The sequence below is a fragment of the Aricia agestis genome, chromosome 18, assembly GCF_905147365.1.
Source record: "Aricia agestis chromosome 18, ilAriAges1.1, whole genome shotgun sequence".
NCBI classification, from domain to species: domain Eukaryota; kingdom Metazoa; phylum Arthropoda; class Insecta; order Lepidoptera; family Lycaenidae; genus Aricia; species Aricia agestis.
In genome coordinates, this window is record NC_056423.1 from 4507389 (window position 1) to 4535236 (window position 27848).

General features: G+C 38.0%; 1 protein-coding gene across 2 annotated transcripts in view; it reads right to left on the reverse strand.

Annotated features, from left to right (window-relative positions):
• Nucleotides 1-366: 366 nt before the first annotated feature.
• The window catches only part of LOC121736062 (dopamine receptor 2), a 91033-nt gene continuing 63551 nt past the window's right edge, over nucleotides 367-27848 (reverse strand). The window contains exons 2-3 of one of the 2 annotated variants that reach the window (XM_042127108.1): nucleotides 7370-7454; nucleotides 367-710 (exon numbers count right to left, since the gene is read on the reverse strand). In XM_042127108.1, the coding sequence (XP_041983042.1) occupies nucleotides 651-710; nucleotides 7370-7454 (145 nt within the window). In that variant the 3' untranslated portion in view covers nucleotides 367-650. Of the gene's footprint in view, nucleotides 711-2166; nucleotides 2248-7369; nucleotides 7455-27848 lie in introns of those variants that run through there. The other variant, XM_042127107.1, reaches the window with a different exon arrangement.

A 27848-nucleotide genomic window follows, 5' to 3' on the forward strand; every position in this document is an offset into this window, starting at 1 on the left:
TTCTGTAATACGAGTCCGAACTAATGTATTCGATAATTTCTTCATCATCATCAGATAACAACCACTGATCATTTATCATGGTTAAACACAAAATAAAACCGGTACCTATTACTGAACACAACAAACTACATAAGTCATAACCGAAAAATCTCAGTTTTGATATTACTAACCCAGAGTTAGTTGATTTAACCCTCCGACATCGGTGGGTTAAAAATTTTAAAAATTAACTCGAGGTTAACTCCTAACTCTTGGTGGTGCAAGATATGATGTCAATTTAAATTCGAAGTATAATTTAACTCAGAGTTAAGCGTGTTAACCCAGTCTGGCGCAAGTGGGCCTTAATTACATATTTTTATACTGTTTACTTGAACATTAAAACTAACCTAATTTGAGATCACCTCGGCTTTGGTTTGGTAAGTCACCCGTTTCTTGCTGGTGTTCCTTCGGATCGAGGAGTGGCGGCTTTCGGCCTCCAAGCTGACCTCGCTGACCGACTCGGAGTCGCACAGCTCCTGGCACACGTGCCTCTCACACTCGAAGGTCTGGTCCATCCTCATGGGGTTCTGGAATCTGTCGCCGTTCCTTCTAGAACGGCGGGTTTGGCATCAGGAGCACCTGGATCGCTGCCGGCAGCCGCCCCGGCCCTGATGTCACAACCGGCACATCTCGTGCTGGGAGACGGAGGAGTACATCATCGTGGTCACGGGATACTGAAAGATGAATTGATGTTTTAGAATCAGAGATAGATGTGTCGAGCTAGGGAGAAAAGGTACCCGGTAAACATTCTCAGACCCAATAAATTTTTTGAGAGTTGATTATACAATTACTGTGGCCACAATTATTACATGCGCTCATGCGCATAGGTATATGCGTCAAAACGCAATCCTTTTTGTTGTCATACGTAAGTTCTATTTAAAGTGTAGTAGTTTTAGGCCGGTATAAATAGTCAGTACTCAAGATGCATCTCGGTCTCAAGACACGGTTCAGGGTCTGTGATTGGTTGGCTGTCAAAATTTGGACCAATCATATTTAGAACCGAACCGAACCGCGTCTTGAGACCGAGGTGCATCTTAAGTACTGACTATTTATACCGGCCTTAAACTCACACATAAATGAAAGCCGGCCTCTTAAGTTGTTCGTCAAACTCTGTCTAACTCTATAGTTTTTATTCGGTCTGAGGCAAAGTAATAGTAATATCGGTATATTATTTAACCACTGTTTCTTTGATTAGATATTATTTACCACTGGAAACAAACAAAGCAAACATATTTTGTAGGGACACATATTTCAGGGAGTTGATAACTGAATAATTTACACTAGGATACAGTAAAATTTTATATGTAAAATGTATAATAATATACACACAAAACTTTATCATTACATAGATCTTGCGTGGCCACAGCTTAAATCAAGTAACAGTAAACAGACAATAACATAAGTGTTGACAGACCTTACAGGAAATGTGAATATTGTAAGCAGTTGTGTAATCACAGAAGTATTAGTTGCAGGACAGGTGGATAGACATTTCTGCAGAAGCCAAACATAGACAAAAGGGTTCAAGAGACATATTGTGATACCAGTGTAATGAAGTCTTTGATTACAATAATTTTGTGATAAGAAAAGGTTTTTGAAAGTTCGTGCCAATCGTGCAGTGCATCAAAGTATTGACAAAGGAATACTGTATGATATTTTACATGTGGACAGGTACATGCGATTTGATTTTTCTTGTAGTGACGTTCCGAACTTTGTCGCAAGCGACCGCATCCGACAAATATTTAAATAAAATGCCACTTTATGACATAAGCTTTATTTTCTACCGAAAGTAGTCTAACGACCCATGTCGCCGCTGCTTTGTAATGGCGTAAAGCAAAATGGGACCTATAGCGTTTTGTCATAAAGTTGCATTTTCTTTGAATTTTTGTTGGTCGCGGTCTAGCCGCGTTGATTGGATCAGTACCTTAAGGACCTTTTGCTTCATGCGGATGGAAAGGCTTAATTTAGAATACTTAATTTTTTTAAATTGTGGGTTAGGAAGATTTGCTTCATGCAAAGAAAGAGTATTAGAGAATTCGTGACTAAGGAGGTTTTGCTTCATGCTGAAAGGGTCGAAAGTTCCCACATACCTAGTACCAAGTGGGAGAAAAGGCACTTGGACAATTTTAATCGCTAAATGTATGTCTGTTCACACGAGTTTTGTCTGATCGCCTGAAGTTCGCCGGACGAGTAATATCTACGAGTTGTTCGCCACTGAAAAAAAATGCACAAAAATTTACTAAAAAAAGTAGTTTAAGATTAACTTAAGTAAATTGCTATTTAACTAATGTTAAAAACCCTAAATTAGAATGTGTAGATGTATGTTTGTTCTTCCACCCAAAAACTAAATGGATATTGATGAGACTTTGCAATGTACAGTACTCCCAAATTAATAATGCGTATGCAAATCTTCGCTAATTGTCGTAATCACTAAAACACCCGAATCTATGAAACGTAAGAGCCCCAAACAATGCTTGCACCTTGTTCAAAGGAAATATAAGTAAATATCATATAGCCGGTGGCTGTCCGCTGTCGCCGGTCGTTCTATAACTCACCGGGAAGCCATCGCGACGTTACCATGGTAACGTCCAAGCAACGTCTGGCGTCTCTACGCCGCCGCAAAGCGCTGTTTTTCTTAAAGTTAAGTTTAAAACAGCGCTTGCAGCGACGTCTTTCGACGCGACGCTCGGGAAATACGACCGTTGCCGAAAAATTACGAAAATTTCTATGCGCATTATCACTTTGATGTTTGATTGCCTGAGCGTTATTCTGATGAGCTACAGTGCCCCACTGTAGCTCATCAGAATAACACTCAGGCAGCTATGATGCAGAAGACGGATTTTCCGACATAAAAGCTTTTATGAAAAAAAATGGTCGGTTTTAAAAATATACATCACTTTATTTTTATTTAAGTGGCCGTAATTGGCCGATTCGAGCCGAAGCTTTGCAGATTAAGGTAAAAATGCAACAATAGTTAAGGCCCTGGGCAACCTCAGGCAATCTAGGTCAAGTCTCAAAAGCCTATGGCTTAAACCTTTCTCAAATCTATTATATGCATACGAGCTGTCCCGGCAAACGTACCTATTTCGCCCGTATTATTTTATTGAAGTGACTAAATAAGTATGTCACCATGGCAACGTCCATCGCTATCCCGTCGCACAAACAATGGTCGCCGTCAGTCTCGAGTTGTAATAATTTACTATTATTTATTCAACAAATGCACTTATCAATATAAAAAGTACCCAGTAGCCGATTCTCAGACCCACTGAATATGCATATAAAATTTGGTTAAAATCAGTAAAGCCGTTTCGGACGTACGAGGAGTACGGTGACTAGCATTGTGACACGAGAATTTTATATATAAGATAGATATTTTGTTACAGTAATATTGCTTAGTCTTTCCATATATTTTGTTACAATATATTGTATGTTTTTGGTGTAATCTTTTTTGAGACCTTATCATCTTTATTATCACCTGTATTAAATGAATTCAACTGCTATTTTTATTTATTTTCTTATTTTTAGGGGGAAAAGACTTTTAAGGGGAAAATTGTAAGGGCCTACTTTAGGTTTATTAGACTACTTTCTAAGTTTACTTTAAATTAGTTTTTATTGTTAAATGCAATAAAAACTTTTAACAGCACGATACAGCAATAAAACAAATATTGTAAGCGTCTTTAAAGAAGAAATTAAATCGTAAAGTCGCGACATAAATGTTGATTGAGTTGGGATATTAATTTTTCTGTAATTTAAAGGGCTCTTAAATTTAGGGTTGTCAGGTCGCTAAACCTAACAGCCGGACAAACCGGACAGCCTAGCCGGACATTCGTATCGGACCGGACCGGAGCCGGACTTGCTATTGAAGACTTACTGCCGCACTCAGAGTGGAACATTATTTACTTAATTGTAATTCATTCAAAATGTTGACATTAGCCCCATACATTATCTGTCAAACTCTTCATTAAATTCAAGGGTAAACGTAAATTTTAAATGTCTCTGAGTACGGCGGTTAGCATCTCAACTCTCAGTATAAATTATTCTCAATAAGTTCGGCAACGCGCGTGCGATTTTTCAGTTCAATCCATACTAGTATTATAAATGCGAAAGTTTGTTTTTCTGTTCGTCGGTCTGTCTGTTACCTCTTCACGCCCAAACCACCGAAATTTGGAATGGAGATACTTTGAATCTCAAGAAAGAACATAGGATACTTTTAATCCCGTAGTATGTACGGTACCCGCGCGTTATTTTGGCGCAACGGTTGAGTCACGGGCGTCATCTAGTCATATAATTCAATATCACAAAAAATAGCGCTTAATACGTTCTGCCTTTTCACCGTCGATAAGATGCATAATATCGAAATTAGTAAGATTTTTATATAAAATTGTAGTGGCTGAGCTCCCAAAAGCCGGACTTCCAATTTTGGCCGGACACGCAATCAAAAAGCTTAATCCGGCTTTATTCAGTCGCCTGGCAACCCTACTTGTATTAAGTTGACGTGAAGTCTGGAGGGGTTCCGTGGGAAATTCCTTCTTGGATTTAAATTGCACGACATCACATCAAGTGCCTTCGTATTTTCCTTGCGAGTTCTCTCCAGCCAGGTAAATTAGATATGAGTTTCTTAAAATATCCTGGATTTTAAAAACTTTCCTACAAGATTGTTATCGTTAATTAATATGGAACTGAAGAACTTCAACATTTTTGAACCCCCGACGAAAAAGAGGGGTGTTATAAGTTTAGTATGTCTGCCTGTGTGTGTGTCTGATTTAGTCTATTTTTTTCGTTTGAAAGCTGGCATTATCAATAGCGTTCTTAGATATAGTTCATCATCAGCCCGCACAGTGCAAAAAAGATTGGGTATATCTTCTTAAAACTTTTGAATCGGGTTTTTTCTTAACTTAATACAGCTGTAAACAAGTCATGACGTAAAAAAGACAAAAACTTTTCATGAAAATTTCTGCCACGTATTGATATTTTGATTATAGTTCTAAAATCAATAATAGGCAAAAGCATAATAATATTTTTGAAAAATTATAAAAATGACAAACAGGTTTATTACTAAAAAGTTTAAATGTAATTGTCTTTAGAGCGTGTGTGAAGAGGTGACTGGGAGACAGACATTATACAAAGTTCTATAATAATATTGTAATAATAAATGCATTACAATATTATTATAGAACTTTGTATAATGCTAATTTGCCAATGGAATCCTAAAATGCTAATTTTGTATTCTGTTTGGATTCTTGAATTAATTTTTGAGGTCTCCTTCATTTTATGGCTAATAAATATTTTTTGTCCATTTTATGTACAAGTATTACCAAGATGTTTTCAGTAAAACAAAATTAAACGAAGAAGAAAAAAACAGACACAAAATTATTTACTGTCATGAATCAGAATACATACAGTCTGTCAAAAAAGTCATGAAATTAAAAAGTGGCAACATCGTAGTGTCATCCCTTTCAAATCAATCTAAGAAAAAAGGGATGACACTACGATGTTACCACTTTTTAATTTCATGACTTTTTTCACAGACTGTACCTAATATTATGCTAAGATTTCATTACTAAGCCCATTATTAAGCTGACATAGTCAACAGACTATGTCAGTTCAATAATGACACTGTTGACCATGTCACCTTTCAAACAAAAGAAAGATTTATCAAAATCGGTAAACCCGTGTTTAAGCAACTGTGGAAGCAGACAGACTGGGGTTTTTGAAGTGAAATTAGTATTTCTTTTACATTAAAGAGTTGGAGCTACCATACCTAATTAGAACTAGATAATTAAGTTGTCAGAAACGAAGGTAAAACTCGCCTAAGTTCGTTAAATACTGCAGTGCTGTATCTTGAAAAATATTTTCTAGCTAGATGTTCCCCGCAACTTCGTTGCACTGAAATTTGTTTGGATTCTACATTTTACATACATTTTTTGGGATAAAAAATATCCCATAGGATCTTTTAATTTTTTTCCCGGGAAAGGATATGTCCTTCTGTCTCAAGTCTTCATACCAAATTTCAGCAAAATTGGATCAGCGTTTTGGGCGTTAGGAAGTAACAGAAAAACCGACAGACTTTACAGTAATAGGTATATCATAATATTGTGCTGAAGATAGCTGTGCAATCATGGTGACAATAATGGCTGGTCATCGTGGTCCAACGAAGCCTCGTAGGCTCCTTCGTCATGACCGACATACCCATTACCCCTGTAAATTGCCTTACTATCAAAAATATTTATACAAAAACACGCCATCGTGCATCGCCATAAGTACAATATTTTGTCCTTGTCAATGAATATGCTTAAGGAGGCGACTAACCCTAAAATGTCGATTTTATAATTCATTTTTATACTTGAAAATAAGCCCCGAATTGTTTCATTTTCTAAAATTAGATACTACATTATATTTCCGAGAATTCGATCTGAGCAAAAACACGATATCTAAAATTTTCTCTATAGAAAAAAATCACAAAGATGCATCTAATTTTCACGAATTTTTCATTTATTTCCATAACCGTGCATTAAAATAAGTTAATATTTAACACTTTGTATAAAATTCTATTATTGAGAGATCGACCTAGCGGATTTTAAAAATGTTGTATATTTATCGAGTTATTGAGAAAAAACTGATTTGGCGATGAATCCGCGTCATTCTTTTTCACCTGGCATATGAAAGCCGGGCGTGAGTGTGAAAAGAGAAGGACGATGTTTGATTTTTGGGGTTAGTCGCCCTCTTAAGAGATTTTGATTAATAAGGGTCGGAAAATCAGTCCACATTGCAACGCGATGTGATGAACTTATAATGAGCTATTCTAAATCGCACATTATTTACAACACAAAGTAAACATTGAATAGGAAATGTTACTCAAAGGTCGGAGCAGAGGGCGCTACTAGCACATACAGGAAATCCGACCAAAAAAAGAATTTTGACTGAAACGTTGTCAAACGTAGAACCATAAAGTTAATATACCTAGCGGAATAGAGAAACAAAGGCCTGAGCAAGAGAGATGTAACTATCAGTAACACTGCGTGGTAAAAAGAGACGTGTGATACATGACAGCAGCACTCTTTTTTTGACGTCCAGTCGGCACGTGCACCACGTTGACAATTTTGGTTTCGTTTGACAGCTCGAGATTGTTGCTCTATTCCGCTAAGTATATTAACTTTATGCGTAGAACAAAACTTTTTGTTTACTGTCTATGCTGGTGTTGCCTCTAGCATGAAAATATTGATTGCAGTAATATAATATTTATACTTTTGCCAGGTTTGAAGTGGCTCATTTAAGAATGCAATCACGTGACGTTACAATGTGTACTGACCATAAGAGGGTATTAAGAGTAACCCACCTGTGACTGCTTAAACCGAAGTTGCGGTTGATATTTTCTTCTTAATTTTCTCGGACAGCACACACACAGGATCCTTAGAAATGCCCTGGAACAAAAAATATATATGTCAGGGGTTCCCAATCTTTTTCAGCCTGCGGCGCAGTTGCACGTCACAATATTTTATCTCGGCGCCCTTCTCTACCTAGCTATTAGAAAAAGATACGTAAATAAACACCTTTGATTATAGTTAGGTAAAGGAGGTAAATTATAATGAACGAATATTTAATCATTGATTGAATAATAATCATCTTTTCCGTTTTAGGCGCAGCACGGACGACAGACTATCCATGACGGATTTTTTAGTCCGTGGAAATAGAACGTATGCAATTATATGCAGTAACGCACACGTCTTCGCTGCGCGTCGTGTGCGTTACTGCATATAATTGCATACATTCTACATATTTCCACGGACTAAAAAGTGCGTCACGGATAGTCTGTCGTCTGCGTTGCGCCTTAGGGTTCAGTTGTCAACCAAGTTTTGTTGATTACAGAGCCCTATAACGGAACCTTAACGAGCTAATATTTTGTATATTGATAGATAAATAGTCCTCCAAATAATCCTACAAATAAAACAGTCCATACTTTAGGACCATCAATTCAAAGTATGAAATCACTTACAAGATTTTTCGCAAATAAAATATTGTTCGTCTTATCAAAATAAAGCTACTCACAAAAAAATTATTTGATAGTAATAAAAAAAATGTTCTAGGGCTCCCGTACTATATACCATAGACATAATATATACTGTCGTAAAGACCACCTGACAACTCGAAAATGCGTGACCATTTTTGATCTGTCAATGTGTGCGTGTGCTAGTGATGTATATTTTACTATCGATAGTATAGTATTTTGCTATCGATAGTTTAGTCCGTTCGAGTTATTTTACCTGAGTTTCTATAAGAAATAAATAATATGCAACTTTGATAGATTTGTATTTCAAATTAGGTATCATAAATTTTAATTGGCAAAAAAAGGTGACGATTGAAAAGTAGATACACATTTTCTTTTGGAATGATTTTTCAATCGTCGGATATGTTATGACATGAGGTTCTTATAGGGGTAAATAATTTACACTTAACACATTATAAAGTTACTTATTTATTACTCAGGTAAAATCTATCTGGTAAATCAGTCCTTACATTGAAAGTAAACGTTGAAAGTAAACAACACACATAGTATATTATATTTTATTCTTAAATTAAATACATATTATAAAATATCATAATATTTTATTACAATTATTTTGAACCGACTTCCAAACAGGAGGAGTCTAGACGTTCGCCTGTGGATATATTTTTATGTATGTTCAACGATTACTCCGCCGTTTATGAACCGATTTTCAAATTTTTTCTTTTGCTGTACATTGTATTGTTCCGAGTAGGTATCATGTTCACAAAAGTGGTGGTCTGGTGATGGAAACAATGAGAAATCGAAGTGACTCCTTGATATTCAAATGGGAACATATGGTCCCAGAAAACGTTCAAAATCTTTCGATTAATAAATTTAAAAAAGTAGTCAAAGAACGTTTTGTGCCAAAGCCAAAATGATTTCATAATTGATGGCACATCTTGGGAGTAGAATGCTGAATGACTGCTTGCAAGGCTACTTCTACATGACTTACAATTATTATGTATCTATCTATGTTTACATTGTATAATTTTTAGTTACAGCATTGTAAATTTTGTTTTAAAAGATTATTTTTTTTTCTCACTTTTTTTGGTAAAAAGTGGGCGTGCGAGTTTCTTACGCTGGTTCTTCTCGTCGGCTTAGTTACCGAACCGGTGGTAGGCACCATGTATTCTGAAAATAAATATATTTTATTTTAGATTTGTTCAGAAATAAAGCAATTTTGATTTTGATTTTATAAAACACCAACTGTAAGTATAGAAAACGTTAAGGACAGCTAAAATGAGTAAAATTATTATTTTTAAACAAAAAATTAAAACCGACTTCCAAGGCAATGACAATAGTAATATTATACTTAAATGAACTAAAAAGTATTAAATAATTCTTATTCTGTACTCAGTATTAATTCTGTTCTCAATCTTCATTATTTTGCAATCGGTACCAGCTAACCTAATCGCCAGTTCTCTGACAGAATAGGTATAACATCAACTTATATACTTAGGACTGGTACCGACTTCAAAATTATGAAGATTGAGTACAGAATAAGGATTATTTAATACTTTTTAGTTCGTATAAGTATAATCTTAAATGAACTAAAAAGCATTAATTGCTTATAATTGCTTATTTTTAATAATTTCTTCAGTAACAAGTGCAACAGTATGTCAAACTTACTGGCACAAATAAAGTTGGGATAGCTCCTTTAACCAAAATAGTATTTATTCTAATTTTTCTTTAAAAATTTTTAAGACCTTATGGACTCAGTCATAAGGTCTAAATTCAAACACGCTAACAAATAAAGGGTAAACACGTAAACAAACATTGGACCTTTTTAGAAGGTTCGAGTATGTACTTGCGCACCACGTGTCCGTATACCATGTACCGTAACACTACTCCCCTCTTAGAGATGCTCGTCCCGAGCATCATTGTTACTGCCATGGTAACGCGCCAGACGGTCTATGTGTACCACTTTGAATGTCCCTCTTGGTTGCTTTTGAATCCTGTAAGTCACATCATTCAATCGGGTAACCACTTTGTATGGGCCGTCCCACTTGGTCTGCAACTTTGGAGATTTGCCTTTTCGGCGAGTTGGGTTATGCAGCCACACCAGTGACCCTTCTTCGAAGCCGCTTGTATTCGATTTCCGGTCGTATCTGGTCTTCATGTTCTCACTTGACTGTAACCCATTTTCCCGAACCATGGCGTGTATATAGCGCATCTTTTCCCTTAAACCGCAGACATAATCTGGTACGGTCTTTGGTTCTTCCGGTGATCCTCCTGTCAAAAGGTCTACTGGTACTCGTAGTTCTCTACCGTAATTGACATACGCCGGGGTAGCTTTTATGCTCTCATGCTCGGCGGTACGGTACGACAGAAGGAAGAGTGGTATATACTTGTCCCAGTCCTTTTGTTTGTCATCTACCAATTTCGCCAAATGCCTCTCAAGGGTCTGGTTAAATCTCTCAACCATTCCATCAGACTGTGGCTGGTACGCGGTGGTCCTCGTTTTATGCATTCCCAAAATTCTGCACACTTCCTGGAAGACCTGCGATTCGAAATTCCTTCCCTGATCGAAATGGATTTCTAGAGGCACACCAAAACGAGATATTACTTCTTCGACTAGCTTAGAAGCAACTGTTGTAGCTTCCTGGTTTGGTATGGCGAACACTTCGGGCCATTTGGTGAAGTAATCCATGACAACCATAAAATACTTGTTTCCTGATTCCGTTACAGGAAATGGCCCAGCTACGTCAACTGCGATTCGTTCCCACGGTGCGCCAACGTTATACAAGCGCAGGCTCCCACGGCTCCTTGTCTGTGGTCCCTTCACTGCAGCGCAAGTAGTGCATTTGCGGCACCAATCCTGTACATCGTCTCGACAATGCAACCAGTAGAATCGTTCTCGCACTTTTGTTAACGTCCTCTTTACTCCTAGATGACCTCCTGATACACCATCATGCATTTCACGGAGAACATCCGGTACTCTCGTTCTTGGGACAACTATCTGAAGATGGAACTCTCTGCCGTTGGTCTTCTCCCATTTCCGGTAGAGTATTCCGTTTTGAAGTATCAGGCTGTCCCATTGCGCCCAGTACGCCTTAGTGACAGCGCCAGTGGGTGCAACCTCACTCCAGATTGGTTTTTCATCACCCCGTTTCTTCCATGTGATGATGTGCCGAAGGTCGTCATCTGTTTCTTGAGCCTCCCTCATAGCATCATTCTCCCATGGGCCCAAAGGACTTGTTTTCGTTAACTTTAATGTTACTTCATTAGATTCCTGCTTAACACAATGTTTGCAGTCTTCCGAACACGGCCTTCGCGAAAGTGCGTCGGCATTCCCATGTGCCTTTCCGCTGCGGTGTTCCGTCTTGAAGTCATACTCCTGGAGTTGTTCAATCCATCGAGCTACTTGGCCTTCTGGGTTCTTGAATTGTAGTAGCCACTTCAAGGCTGCGTGATCAGTTCGCAGTAAAAACTGTCTGCCGATGAGATACTTGCTGAAATGTTGTAGCGTCTTTACGACAGCCAAGAGTTCTCTTCTTGTCACACAGTAGTTTCTCTCTGGCTTAGATAAAGATTTGCTGAAATATGCAATTACAACTTCTCTTTCACCCTGTTTTTGAGATAACACCCCTCCAATGGCCGTGTTGCTTGCGTCCGTGTCGACTATAAACTGACCTTCAGGTTGTGGATACCCCAGGATTGGTGTTTCACACAGATGTTTCTTTAGTTTTTGAAAAGAATCTTCGGAAGTCTCGTCCCAAATAAACTGTCGTTTATCTTCTGTCAGCCGATGTAATGGCTTGGCTATCTCTGAGAATCCCTTAACAAAACGCCTGTAGTAGGAGCATAGGCCAAGAAATGCCCGCACTTCGGTTTTGTTCTTAGGGGTTGGCCAATTTTGGACTGCTTCTAGTTTCTCCGGGTCCGTCTGAATTCCATCACTGGAGATAACATGGCCGAGATAGTTCACCTTACTCCTGAATAAACGACACTTTTTCGGATTCAACTTTAACTTGGCCCCCTCTATTTTGGCGAAAACTCGTTCTAAGTTTCGCAAATGGTCCTCGAAGTCGCGGCCAACAATGATGACGTCGTCCAAATAGACTAAGCAAGCCTCTCCAACTAAGCCTGCCAGTACACACTCCATGAGTCGCTCAAATGTGGCAGGTGCGTTGCACAATCCAAAGGGCATGACGTTAAACTGCCATAGACCTTTACCGGTGGAGAACGCTGTCTTCTCCTTGTCTTTTGGATGAATTTCCACCTGCCAGTATCCAGATTTCAGGTCCAGGGTCGAGAACCATTTTATGCCACTCAAGGTATCCAGAGTGTCGTCGATTCGAGGTAATGGATAACTGTCCTTCTTGGTGACATCATTGAGACGTCTGTAGTCCACACAAAATCTTGTGCTGCCATCTTTCTTCTTCACTAATACAACCGGTGAGCACCACGGACTTGCAGACGGTTCAATGATCTTATGCCTTCTCATGTCCTCCAAAAGGCCTTCAACTTCTTTTTCCTTTGCAATGGGTATCCGTCTTGCTCGTTGACGAATTGGGTTCTCGCTTCCGGTATCTATCCTGTGCTGAACCATCGACGTTCTTCCAAGGTCGCCTTCCTGACTGGAGAAGATATTCGCGTGGCGTTGTAAAAACTTCTTAGCTTTCATGCTCTGCGAATAAGTCAGATTACTCTTGCAGTCATCGAGTAGCTCACTCACTATTCCATAGTTGCTGGTATTTGCTGAGTCTGAGCCTGTGATCGAATTACACTTTCTCATCCAGACAACTTCCTCGCACTTTCCAATGACGCCACCTTTGTTCAGGCAGATCTCGCGATCACCAAGATTCAAAACTCTGACCATAGCGTTACTGCTTCCACTAACAAGGGTTCTCGCCGTCATCAGTTTTTGCGCTGATGTCTTGGTAGGTGTGTCTTCGATCAACACGCATCTGTTTGACTTCTTCTTTCCAGCTGGCGGTAGTTTCACCAGCACTCGAGCTTCCGCACGTCCAGGTATTATGACTTTTTTTACACATTCAACTTTCCCGCAGGCGCCTCCAAGGATGAAAATTTCTTCTTCACCACACTTGAAAACTCCGTCAGCGACATTAATTCTGCAGTTGTGCTTCTTCATGAAATTCAAACCCAAGATGCAATCATCCATAATCTCAGCCACGATAACGTCATGAGGGTATGAGGACTCCCCCACATTCATCGTAACTGACATTTCTCCCAGGACGGGTATTGGCTGACCGGAGGCGGTAAGAAGCCGACAGTTAATTCTCCTCTTGTGCCTCCTTGCGGCTTTTATCAAATTTGGGTTCACTATCGTCCTAGAGGCTCCTGTATCTAGAGTCATTTTGCAATCCGTCTCGTTAATAGTCCCCTGAATCACAAGACTATTCCCACTGCATGCTTGGGAGATAACAGTTATCGGGGCTTCCTCTGCTTCAGCCAGTACTCGCCCCTTAGTCCTGGCTTTTATTCGATTTCGGGCAGGGAACGAAGCCCCTTGCTTCTTCAGCTCCTCCATTTGTTCCTCGAGCCTTTTCATTCTTGCCATCTGGGTCTCCTTCTGCGGGCAGTTGAGCTGAATATGGCCCCTCTCGCCGCACTTGTAGCACATGGCTCCAGAACTTCTCTTCGTAGGAGCCTTAATCTCCTTCTGTGGGCAGTTGAGCTGAAGATGGCCCCTCTCGCCGCACTTGTAGCACATGGCTCCAGAACTTCTCTTCGTAGGAGCCTTAACCTCCTTGACTTCCTCAGAGACCTCGCGGATCTTATATGTCTGCCGTATGTCACGCCGAACAGCCTCGACCTCTAAAGCATGCGCCAATGCTTCCTTAAGCGAGGTGTGGTGACGTAGCCTCACTGCAGCTCTGACCTCCAGGTCTCTGATTCCGTCGACAAATGCTTGCACAATATTCGTGTCGACCATCTTGGCGTCAGCTCCTGGGTGTGCCTTCTTGACGAGTTTTTCAATTTCCAACGCCCATTGTTGTAGTCCTTCTCCTGGGCGTTGGACTCTGTCACGCAGTTGGGCACGGAACACGTGCTCCAGGTGTCGCTCCCCGTATCTGGATTCAAGTGCCTCCATCAGGTCTTGAAACCCATTTCCTGTATGCGCTTCTAGGACCGACAATGCTTGCCCTCTGAGCGCAACAGTGAGAGCGGTCAGGCGTTGTTCATCATTCCATCCGTTGGCAGAAGCAACAGTCTGGAATTGCTGACGATAAGCGTTCCAAGAAGTAGTACCGTCGTATGGTGGCACTTTAACTCTTGGTCCTTGTACCACTACGGAAGTTCCACTAGACGTCGCGATTCCTGTGGTTTCCACGCGCACTTTCCACTTCTGTAGTTCTGTGAGGCCAGTTTTCACATTTTCCATATCCACTCCTAACCCCGTAACTCGTTCGTCCATTACGTCGACATCTTTTCGAAGCTTAACCACCGTGTCACTAACATCCTTTATAGCTCCAAGCGCTTTTTCTTGGAGGTCTTTTTGTTGCTCTTGTGATTCTCGAATCGCTCTGATTTCAGCACCGAGCTTGCGTTCTTGTGACTCTTGTAAAGCGCCGAGCTTGCGGTCTTGTGACTCTTGTAAAGCGCCGAGCTTGCGGTCTTGTGACTCTTGTAAAGCGCCGAACTTGCGGTCTTGTGATTCTTGCAGAGCCTGAATTAACTCAATTAGGCTTTGTAATTGGGGAGCCACTTGAGGGGCCGCAGAAGCTACGGGCGATGCATGGTGGCTGGAGCCAGTAGGCAGGGGTTGAGCAGACGGAGCTCGGTGGGCGGAGCTAGTGGGCGTGGCCTGAGTGGGCGTGGCCTGGTGGGCGGAGCCAGTGGGCGTGGTCATGCCCAAAGTGGGCGGAGCCTGAGGGGCGTGGCCAGTGGGCGTGTCCCGGTGGGCGGGGCCAGGGGGCGTGGCTTCAGCCAAAGTGGGCGGAGCCTGGTGGGCGTGGCCAGTGGGCGGAGCCATGTGGGCGGGGCCAGTAGGTGGGGCCTGTCCCTCAGTGGGCGGAGCTTGGTCCCCAGTGGGTGTGGCCTCCGCAACTCCTCTCTCGGAGTCAATGGCAGCAGCTCGCTGCGCCCTTGTCCTGACACTCCCCTTGAAGTCCTCTCTCGGAGTCAATGGCATCTCCAAATCGCACTTCTGACACCAGTTGTTACGTGCTAGGGCTCGAGGATTTGGAGAGAAAGACCTGGTGACTCTCTTGAAGACTTTATTAACACTGCACTAAACACTAGGTCACAACACTTAGCACTAAATCCAAACACTAATCACTAGGTCCAATCACTAAGCACTATCACTGTCCTAGGTCGTAGCCAAGTCGCAGGTTTCACTGGTTCACTCACTATTGTTCACTTGTGTTCACTCCGAAATCGCCTTGATGATCGCTCGAACCGAACTGAATTGCCGGGCCTGCCTGCGGCTCTTTTTATATGGCGAGACGAATTCCAGAAATTTCCCGATTTCACGTAAACAAGTAAACAACCGTGGGAAATTTCTAGTAGGCTCGGGCATGTGCCACAATAAAACTGCCGTCCTTGCGATAAGTGCAGTAAGTTGAATTTAATTTAGACCTTATGGACTCAGTCATAAGGTCTAAATTCAAACACGCTAACAAATAAAGGGTAAACACGTAAACAAACATTGGACCTTTTTAGAAGGTTCGAGTATGTACTTGCGCACCACGTGTCCGTATACCATGTACCGTAACAATATGTCCTTTTTAGTCCGGCCGCACATCTTCCGAATTTCTGATTACGAAAATTCGGACGCCCCGCCCCGCTCATACATTTTGACACGTCAGAAATTCTTTTAGTATGATGGGTCTACAACAAAATGTATGAACAGAGTGCGTTTCGCCGGGCGTCCGAATTTTTCTGATCAGAAATTTCGGATTATGTGCGGCCGGGCTTAAGGTGATAAAATATATAAAGGTAAATGATTTTTATTTTAGATTTATGTTATTGTAAAATATCGATAAGCATATCGATAAATTTGATTTAAGCACTAGCGTATATGTAAGAAATTTTGATGAAAAATTTTTCTTCAAAATTTGTGTAATATAGGAACAATAGTACCTTTAGTTACGCAAAATATGAAAGTAAAAGGGAGGATTCACAATATTTTATTTGAAATTGAGAACTAAAGACCAGAATATAGCAAAAATAAACACATCGTAGCAATTAGGACATGAAGATTAATTACGGGTGAAATGTATATTTTTCAGGATTATTCCTATGATTTACACTGCAATCACTCACAGCACAAGTTATTATTGTTATATATAATAGTATTTGTTGAAAATAACATACGATTTAAATAATAAATTGCAAATACCGAAAGGGCATAAAAACGATTGACGACTTTTGACGACCTGTCAAATAAAAGTTGTTACAATTTTCATTAGACTGCCTCTCTCTTTTCATCTTGTTATAATTCCATAAAGGATTTTCTTCTCTCTCGCACTCTTTGTTGGTCTTTAGCATTATATTATGTCTATGCTATATACCATAAACCTGCAAGGTTTGTGGTATCCGTTATACGGATACACACTGACGTGATGTGAAGCGTCCATAGAATATATAATCTAACGTGGGAGAGCCATGCTTCGGCACGAATAGGCTGGCTCAACCGGAGAAATACCACGTTCTCACAGAAAACTGGCGTGAAACAGCGCTTGCGCTGTGTTTCGCCGAGTGAGTGAGTTTACCGGAGGCCCAATCCCCTACCCTATTCCCTTCCCTACCCTCCCCTATTCCCTTCCCTTCCCATCCCTACCCTCCCCTACTACCCTATTCCCTCTTAAAAGGCCGGCAACGCACCTGCAGCTCTTCTGATGCTGCGAGTGTCCATGGGCGACGGAAGTTGCTTTCCATCAGGTGACCGGTTTGCTCATTTGCCCCCTTATTTCATTAAAACAAAATTATATTAATAAGTAGACTATTTATGCTACTACAGCTGTCAATAGTACCGAAATATAACTACCCATCAAAATACGATTCGTAGTTTCCACATAACCATAAGAATTTATAACAATCGCGGTAATGGACCTGTATTGAATCTGTATAGTATATACGACCATTATACACCCTGTATACGACCATTACACAACCCATCAGCGCTATAAACTTGACATTGTATTGATTCTGTCGTATCTTCTTAATGGACTCAGTAAAAGTTACCAACAAAGTTGCTGAGAGCATTGATTTAAAAATCCTAAGTGCAAATTAAATTACTGTATTTGAAAACGTTGGAATTGTTTGTTGAATTTGTTTGTTAAAATTGTTAAATTCAAAATTTTGCGGATCTTACTGGATACTATGCATTACCGTGATAGCGAAAATGTACTCCGTATGAAATGGATCATGAGCATAGAAAAATACCCACGTATTGCAATTTTACTAATAGTATAAAGGTGAAAGCTTGTGAGTTTGTATGTTTTTTAGGGTTCCTTACCCAAAGGGTGAAAACGGGACCCTATGCATGAGACTTCGATGTCTGTCTGTCCGTCTGTCTGTCTCCAGGCTGTATCTCAAGAACCGCTATAGCTAGAGTTCTGAAATTTTCACAAATTGTGTATAATATACAAGAAATACTAAAAACAAAATAAAATTAATATTTAAAGGGAGCTCCCATACAACAAACTTGATGTGATTGAAGTGATGTTTTTTGGCCTTTTTTGCTCGATATCAATAATGGCAACAGGTAGGCACTTGATATTTGCACAAAAGCCTTAATTATATGTCTACTTCAATATTTAAGAATAATATTCAAATAAAATAAAAATTAAGGGAGCTCCCATACAAAATACAACCATTTTTGGTCTATGTTTGCTCTATAACAGTGCGGAACCCTTCGTGCGCGAGTCCGACTCGCACTTGGCCGATTTTTATGTACTTCTTCACGGTTAAACGGCTAGAGTGATTTCGACATACGAGGAGTTAGACTGACATAATCATTTTTAATCAACTTCCAAAATGGAGGATGGAGGGTGTTATGTTCGTTTTTTATTTTTTACGTTCAACGATTACTCCGCTGTTTGCGAACCGTTTTCTAAATGTATCATTGAAGAAATTGATTTATAGGCAGCGGGACTAAAATGGTCACATTTAGCAATTCCTCTCAATCAATTCAGCAAATGAATTGTCAAAGCTCTCAAACTGACAAAATTTGTCAAATTAGTACAAAAATACAGAATTAATGCATTCACATCATGATTCTTCAAAGCGACCATTTTCGCCCCGCTGATTATGGACGGTCTACTTTTTTGTCGGTTTATGTCAATTTAACATTAGTTGCAACTTGCAATCTGGCTGGGTTTGCCATAACGCGACCAAATCACTTACATAGTAAAAGGTATAGCCAAGTTGCTATTTAAATTTTTATATATAAACCCAGCCAAGTTTTTGGCTTCCCCGACTACTGCTTTTATTGAGCAGAATATTAGTCATAGTGTTAACAATTTGGAATATGTTCCAAATATTTATTTAAATTAGATATTAAGACAATGGAGGACATCTCTTGCACAAATGAATTAAGTTCAAGTCTAAATGTTGAAAATCCTACCAATAACTTGATAGACTCAATTAAACTGAGGAAAAATAAATGTAATTTGATTAATCTGGTGCATCAGAATTTACAAGGTATGGTAGGCAAAGAACTTGAAATTGAGTTATTTTTAAAGGAATTTAACATTGATATTATGTGTATATCTGAACATTGGTTCAGATCAAATGAACTCATTTTCAATTTCAATGATCACCAGATAGCAAGTTCATTCAGTAGAGAAAATGCCATTAGAGGAGGCTCTCTCATTTTAATCAGAAACAATTCGAAGTTTAAGGAACGTAAGGATATCGTGAGTCTCTCTACTGAACGATTAATAGAAGTGGCCTGCATAGAGATGAGCCATCTAATCATTGTGGGCGTATACAGGCCTCCATCAGGGTTATACGATTCTTTTGAAGTAACAATGGAAAAAATTTTGTCAAAAGTATGTGCATCTAACAAAAAGGTTATAACAAAAATATGTGGTGATTTTAACATTAATTTATTAGATTTAACCTCCACTACTGTTAGATTCACATCTTTATTTCAATCGTATAACCTTCACAGTTTGTTTCAGGAACCTACAAGGGTCTGTGATACTACAGCCACTTGTATTGACAACATATTTACTAATCTTATTTCTGTTAATAAAGAAATAATTAATAAGCTAAGTTCTGATCACTATGGACAAATAGCTTCTTTTAATATGAAATGTGACATTGACGCGAAGAAAAATCTTGTGTTTATTCCTGTGACCACAAAACGTATTGAGCAATTTAGAAGTAAATTAAATTCAAATATCCATTTATTGGATAGGTCACATAGCTCTGATGAAGCTTTTAATAAATTATTTAAGGTGATAAAAGCTCAATTTAATTCAATATTTACTTCTAAAACGGTTAGAAACAGTAATAAAAGAACTAAATTTATTAATTGGGCAACAAAAGTAATAAAAATAAGTAGGAAAAGATTATATGACTTATATGATGAAAGGCGTATTAACAATAGTGAAGTATTTAAAGCATATGTTAAAAACTACTCAAAAACCTTCAGAAAAGTTTGTAAAGCTGCTAAAGCCCTATATATAAAAAATAAAATTAAAAACTCTAAAAATAAAATCAAAACAACATGGCAGGTAATAGCTGGTGAGACTGGAAATGTCACCTGTCGTAGCTCTGATTTTGAACTATACTTTGAAAATAAAAAGATTACTAATGATCAAGAAGTTGCGACGGTCTTTGAAAAGGTTTTTTGCTGACATTCCGGTCTCAACCACAAAAAATTTAAATTCTTCGCCTGAAGCTGCCGAAAAGCTACTCAGAGACAATGTAAAGGAATGTGATGTCAATTTTAAGTTTAGAGAAATTAACCCCAGAGATATTATTGATACCTTTAAATTGTTGAGTATTAAAAATACTGCTGGTCTCTGGAGCATGTCCACAAAAATTATTAGATCAATAATTGACATCGTAGCTCCTCATTTAGCAATGATTTTCAATGACTGTATAATAAATGGTGTTTTTCCTGACTTAATGAAGCATAGCAAGATTGTTCCTTTATTCAAAGCCGGAACTAAATCGGATCCCACGAATTTCAGGCCTATTTGAAAAAATATTTTAAAACAATTACTAGTACATTTTAATTCAAATAATTTACTACATGATAATCAATACGGATTTACTAAGGGTCGATCCACAACGGATGCTGGTATAGGACTTCTTTGCAGTATTTTTGAGGCATGGGAGTCGCAGGATGCCTTAGGTGTGTTTTGCGATCTCTCCAAAGCCTTCGATTGTGTTGAGCATGCTACATTGATCAGGAAATTGCGCCACTACGGAATCAAAGACTCTGCTCTCAGCCTTTTGACTTCTTACCTTAAAAATAGGACCCAAAGGGTTGAGATAAATAGTAAAAGGTCCAAAGGAACCAAAATAGAATTAGGTGTCCCACAGGGATCTATATTAGGCCCATTTCTTTTTCTCATCTATATAAATGACTTACCTTATCTAGTTAAGGGTAATAATAATGAGATAGTGCTTTTTGCTGATGACACTTCACTTATTTTTAAAGTGAAGCGACAACAGTCGAACTACGACGAGGTAAACAGTGCTCTCTCAAAAATAGTACATTGGTTTAATGTAAATAACTTACTTTTAAATTCTAGTAAAACTAAATGTATAAGGTTTACTTTGCCCAATGTTTGGCAAGTCCAAACCAATGTAGTATTAAATGATGAGAAGATGAATTTAGTAGACAACACTGTATTCTTAGGTATTACACTTGATAGTAAATTACAGTGGGGTCCTCACATTGTAATCTTGCAGGTAGGCTCAGTTCTGCAGCATATGCAGTCAGAAAAATTAGGGAAATTTCTAACGAAGACACGGCACGATTAGTATATTTTAGTTATTTTCATAGTAGGATGTCGTATGGAATCCTTTTATGGGGAAACGCTGCCGACATTAATACAATATTTGTGCTACAGAAGCGAGCCATACGTTCTATTTATAAAATGTCTGCTTTAGAATCTCTGAGAGATAAATTTAAAGAAATTGGTATTCTAACTGTTGCTTCTCAATACATTTTGGATAATGTAATATATGTTAGAAAAAATATAAGTAAATTTAAAGTTAAAAGTGACATTCACTCTAGTAATACTAGAAATAAGCACAAGCTAGATATGCCGGTGATCAGACTTAGTAAAGTCAGTAAATCTTTTAAAGGTCAACTTATACGCCTTTACAACAAAATCCCAGAAAACGTTCAAAATCTTTCCATTAATAAATTTAAAAAGTAGTTAAAGAACGTTTGTGTGCCAAAGCCAGCAAGGTCAATGATTTCATAAACGATGGCACACCTTGGGAGTAGGATGGCTTCTTGCAAGGCTACTTCTTCATTATTATAGGACTTACAATTATGTATGTGGATATTGTATATAATATTTAGTTACAAAATTGTAAACTTTATTTTAAAAGATAAATTTTTTTCTCACTTTTTTGGTAAAAAAGTGGGCCCCATGCGAGTTTCTTACGCCGGTTCTTCTCGCCGGGTTAGTTCCCGAACCAGTGGTAGGCATCATGTAGGACATTCTGATTTATTTTAAATTCATTCAGAAATAAAACAATTTTGATTTTGATTTTGGAGGGGAAGTAAGTTATCTTCATACAAAAGCACCGCGCGCGGCTTGTATGTGTGCGCCATAGTATCAATGCGTCGCCACACGGCACACAACAAAATCTCGGACAGTATTTCGGCATTACCAGTCGGGGCTAATACTTTACGCTGCACGCTCGCGCCGCGCCGCGCCAAGGCTAAACGAATCAAAAATGTCCGATCATAATCGCAGGAGTAATAGATATTGCTGTGTGTTTGGGTGTTTTAATAGTAATGCAACAATTCCAGAATTGTCTTTGTTTAAATTACCTGTTGAACAGGAAAGGTCAGTACTACTCACTTATTCTAGCATAATATAATAATTTTTACTTGATGATCAGATACCTACTTACTTCATTTTTATTGTGTTAGTTTTCTATCACACAAAGGAAGTAGGTAGGTAGGTAGATCTACTTTCCATCTAGAACATAGTATAAATAAGATAATATTTTATGTACTTTTGATCCGTCAACTAATTTGCCGCTATTGCTTTGTTTACGTAATAGTAATTTGCCGATTTCTCTGTGTTGTAGACCGTATATTAACTAACTACTTACAGTCAATTACTTATTTTAAATCGTAATTAAAAATAATTAATTGACTAATTGTAAATCACAATACACATAAAGCAAAGTTCGAATCATAACAACATATTTCTTTATAGTATAAGAGACAGGCGTTAGTTTTTAATGTTGTTTTACAGGGTATTCTTATAATTTTATTTAGACATCGGATTATAGGCACGATCAAAGTGCCGAAATATGCACAAAATATGCACAATAAAGATTTGCTTTTTATTAAAAGTCGGGAGACCGCGACGTTACCGCTGTTCATGCGGTCGCGCGGACGCCCGCTTCCACACCAACCCGCCGCGCCTCCGCGCCGCCTAAAATTGACAACCCTAAGACAGTAGGTAATTATATCGCGGATTGGGCCGGAGTTATCCTACTTCCCCTCCTTTTACTATTTATTTATTTATTTTTTAGGCATATCAACAATATAAACAGACACATATACATTGATTACATTAATAACTACATTTTAGTGCCTATATCAATTACAGACATGCACAACATTATTTTATTAAAACACATCTATAACCAAATGAAATTAAAGTTAAGTATACAATTAATTCTAAATTTATAAATATTCAAAAATTAAAGAAGGATTATATTACACAGTACATAATTTAATTCAATGACATAAAAGTAATACATAATAAATAAATAAAACAAATATATATGGAAAATGTCCCTTTAACTATATAAGGCCTAGAATATAATGTCTATACTATGTCACTTAGGTCCACCATCTGCCTTAAACGTTTCTCTCATAGCACATAATCGTTTGTTTTTGTTGTATATCCACAATACGGGTAATTCTAGAATATTTTCAGCACCGGCAGTATGCTACAGAGAAATACGAAAGTATAGATAAAGCGGCTAGCTGCGATCGACAAAAATTCAATTAAAATGCTACTTTATGATATAGAATATAGTCTACGTCATAAAGTATGATTTTATTTGAATTTTTAGGACTATAGTCTTTGTCATAAAGGGGCATTATATTTGTTTTTCGTCGATTGCAGCTAGCCGCGGTAAAGATCGGAACGGCACCTTCAGTTTATCTCCGCTGTTTGTCTATACTTTCGTATTTCTACTGTAGCTATGCCACGCGCGGACTGAAATTATATCAACGCCAAATTGAATCAAAATTGATATAGCGTTGTTTGCGTGAATAGATAATATAGATACACTCTCGCATTCATAATATTAGTGTAATATATCTCTAGTAAATATCTACATTATACTAATTAACCGACTTTCATTTGAGGGTTTGATGTTCAAGGATGCTTTTTAATCTAAAGGACCTTACATCAACTTGACAGCGGCTCCATGTGGTTTCGAAGAGGATTAAGAAGTCAGTGAGGAAATCTCTCGTGATCGATGTATGGGTTTATAGGAATTAATCTAATGGATTTGACAAAAAGTTAGGAGTATGCTATTTCCATTACTATTGATAAGCAATTGACTACGTTCTCGTAACTTTGTCAAAGTAATTATACATAATGTACCTTTATTGGAACGAAGTTCCTTATCGCGTGTTCGGCGTAAAAGGGGCTAGACAGAACGTTATTTGACCTCGGCACTTTTTTATTAGGCCTTTTTTATGCAGGTAGCATAGTAGGGGCAGAGGGCGTTGATAATATTCCTGTGCGTCAACTAGATGGCGTTTTTTAAGAATAAAGTTCAGTGACGCGTTGTTAGAATTCCTAGGCGACAATAGATAGGGTTTTTTTTAATTGAGCGTATTTGTTATTTATAATAAATTAAACAATGTTATAAATATTAAAAATAAGACAAACAGACAGGTGAAGTTAATAGTCAAAGAATATCTTACTTCTTTAAGCTACAATGAAGTAGAGAAACTAATTGAGCCGATAAAACTATAGTTAAATATTGTATACACATACACGTGCACACACACACACACACACACAAACACACACACACACACACACACACACACACACACACACACAACATACAAAACTATAAATTAGTAGATAATAAATAATAATATTATGTACATAAGATTGTTTTGCTAAAAATTTATATTGTAATTTTGTAAATTTTTTTTTTTTTTATCTTAGCTTTTTCTTATAATATAATAGGTCTGTATTAGAACTAAGAGTTTTTGTAGTATTTAAGATTAGTTTGCTTCACTTTACTTAAGAGATTTCTTTATTTCCCTTGTAGATGTGGAAGAGGGATGTTGCCTGATACAGGCTAAGCCTACTAGGTAGCTTCCATCATTGTACTTTAACTGTAACTTTTGTAAATGAAATAAAGATTATTATTATTATTATTATTATTATTATTTGTATACAGGTCTTTTGAACATAAGAAATAACTTCATTCCATTCGAGTGTCCCTTGACACCTCTCAAGTTTTTTTTATTATTATTATTTATTATTATATTACTGTGTGGGTGGTTTCGGTGACGGTAGCTGTTTTCATTCAAGCTTGGCTAGCTATGCAGAAGTGATTTAATGGTTGGTATGTAGGCAGTACACAATTATCACTCTGTCATTCTTTACTTCCTTTACTCAGTAGGATGGACAAAGAATACGACTGCCGAGAGATCAGGGGCATGACCGACTTTTTACATACCCATCCTGAGCATGGATCATTTTCATCAGTTTGACCAAACTTGGATAACATTTTCTAAACGCGGGAATTAAACCCACTATATAGAAACACTTTGGGTCGAGACTAAATATTAGGACAGTCTTTAAACAGAACTTTACTTAAAATTTAGTTTGTTATTATTTTTAGCAACATTATTGCTTATGTGGTGGTGGTGTTTGCAAGTTCTTGCATGCGAGTGTACGCATAGGCAGTGTGGGAGGAGGGAGGTGTTGTACGCATGCCTTTGCGTACACTCACTCATTTACTTAAAGGTGGAAGTTTATTTCACGGAATATTGCTAAAAATAATTACAAACTAAATTTTAAGCTATGGATTTCCGCAAAGTAACGCCTGATTCCATCAACTAGAACTTTACTGTTACAGAAAATAATTTCTGCGCTAAGTTGCGTCAACATCTTGTATGAAATAAATGCGTTCATAATTTAGTGAATTTTATGCATTTTCTCGTCAGCTTACAGCTTGGGTTGGCGTCAGATTGTCGCCGCACACCCACGAGGAGTGGGTGGGAGACACGATGTCCTGTAATCTGACTCATAACTTCATTTAAAATGCATTGTCTTTTACAAAATAACAGAATGGGAATCGTGGATATATTTACAAATAAAATTACTATGCGGTACATAATAAGAATGAAAATAAATGATTCTTTTGTTGTTCCAACGCGGTGTAGTAGCGGGCCAAACTGCGTATATGCTGTAGTAACTTCGATTCAGGATTATAGTCCTGAATCGAAGTTACTGAGATGGCCATGACATATTATACAACGTCTAAAATGACGGATGAGACCATCGGCCTTCCCTCGCTTGGTCGGAAAACATTCTTCGTGGTTACCACTCATATTCCGACTCCATGACCTCGACCTCAGGAGTTGGGGTTCACTGAGCCACTGCAGCACGATGCCGCATGCTTAGTCATTTTGAATTCGCTAGTTACGACAATGAAGTTAGATGTAAAAAACACGGGAATTGACATAACGGGTCGCTAAGTGCAGCTAAGTGTCTTAAGAAGCGCTTACACGGCAATAAAGCGATCTGGAGCAATTAGCGGAGCAATACGGAGCAATTTATTTCATATCGCTCAAATATTCGATGGCCACATCACTTAATATTGTATTGCGCAATATTGCTGCTTGTTGCCGCAAATTGCTTGATGTAGTCGTGACGTGAAGTTGACGAGAATTGACTGGAGTTGAGCAATTTTAGTTGCCCGTATAAGCGCATCATTAGCGCTCTTGATGCGTTACATTAAATCCTATACATCATTGATATACTTTGCAATCTAATGCCAAAATACCCTGAACGACTTATGCCTTATCATGATGATACCTACACATTTTCGAAGTAAATACACACGTAATACAGAACGTAAAAAGCACATGTTTTCTGTGTCAGCTGTATGAATGCTCTACTTTCGAGCCTTTTGTCGCCATTGTGGGAATGTTTTGTTTGTAACTGATTCAAATTGTCTTAAACTAGGATGCACGAACGCATTTAAACAATGAGATTCTTGGAATGTGGAATAAACTACTATATTACGGTACATTTGGCGTTGGCTTTCAGTGTATGGAGAAGGAACAAATTAGAGACTACATAAAAGCTAATGCATAAATGAATAATGCATATTATATTAATGAACTAGCTGTCCCGGTGAACTTTGTGTCACTTTCAAACCTTCCCTGGACTTCTACGAATATTTTAAGACTAAAATCAGCCCAATCCGTCCAGCCGTTTTCGAGTTTTAGCGCGACTAACACATTATCCAGATCCGTTTAAAGAAAGACCTACATAATCTCGTCGGGCAACGTTAAGAGGATACACCAGGGGCTAGAGAAATGAAAAAAAAGTATGTGTAATATCTATAGCTGTCTCCCTTACCTCAAGCCTATACCGCAGAACGCGATAGAGACAACTGCAGAAAATCAACGATTCGTTGTCCCCTGATTTCTTCTCCAAAACTTAACCGATTTAAGTACTTTTTTTATTACAGATTAAAGAAAGGCTTGAGCTGTGTTCCTATGTTTTATTTTTTTTGTATAATCTAGCTAAATCTGTTTCCCGGATGTTTATTTATTTATTTATTTATAAATTCTTTATTTGCATTATAAACAATATAAAATAACAAAAAACAACATTAGGCAAGGAACATAGCAAATAGGCGGCCTTACCGCTTTCAGCGGTTTCTTCCAGGCAACCAAAATATGGTGGCAGAAAATAATCTTAAAGTGCTAAACTTAAACAAAGAAAAAAAAATATCCTCATATATTTATAAAATATATATAGTAATATATTTATATATTTTATTATATTATGTGTAATACATCACATTCAACACATATACATACACACACACATACATACATACATACACATACATATATATATATATATATATATATATATATATATATATATATATATATAAATATACATACATACATATATACACACATACATATATACATTAAAAACCTACATTATAAATAAAGGAACATTAAAATAATTTTACAAAAAACACCAAGAGTTTTACAAGGACTGAGCCTGATCTAGGTAGTGTGCTTTCAAACGTTTCTTAAAGATGTTAATTGATTCCGATTTTTTTATAAAATCGGGCAAGGAATTCCAGAGACGAATAGCGGAGATGGTGAAAGAAGAATCGTAGAATGAAGTATTGTGAGAAGGAAACGCAAGAGTCAGTTTGTTTGCAGAGCGAAGTATAGGATTGTCATGACCGAGGAAATTGAATTTTACTTTGAGGTAGTTAGGAGTAGAAGGACTAAAAAGGATGTTATACAGTAAGTGAAGTATGTGAGAGTTTCGACGCAACTTGATCGGGAGCCATTCGAGCTGAGATCGATAATTAGAAACATGGTCAAACTTTCGAAGGCCAA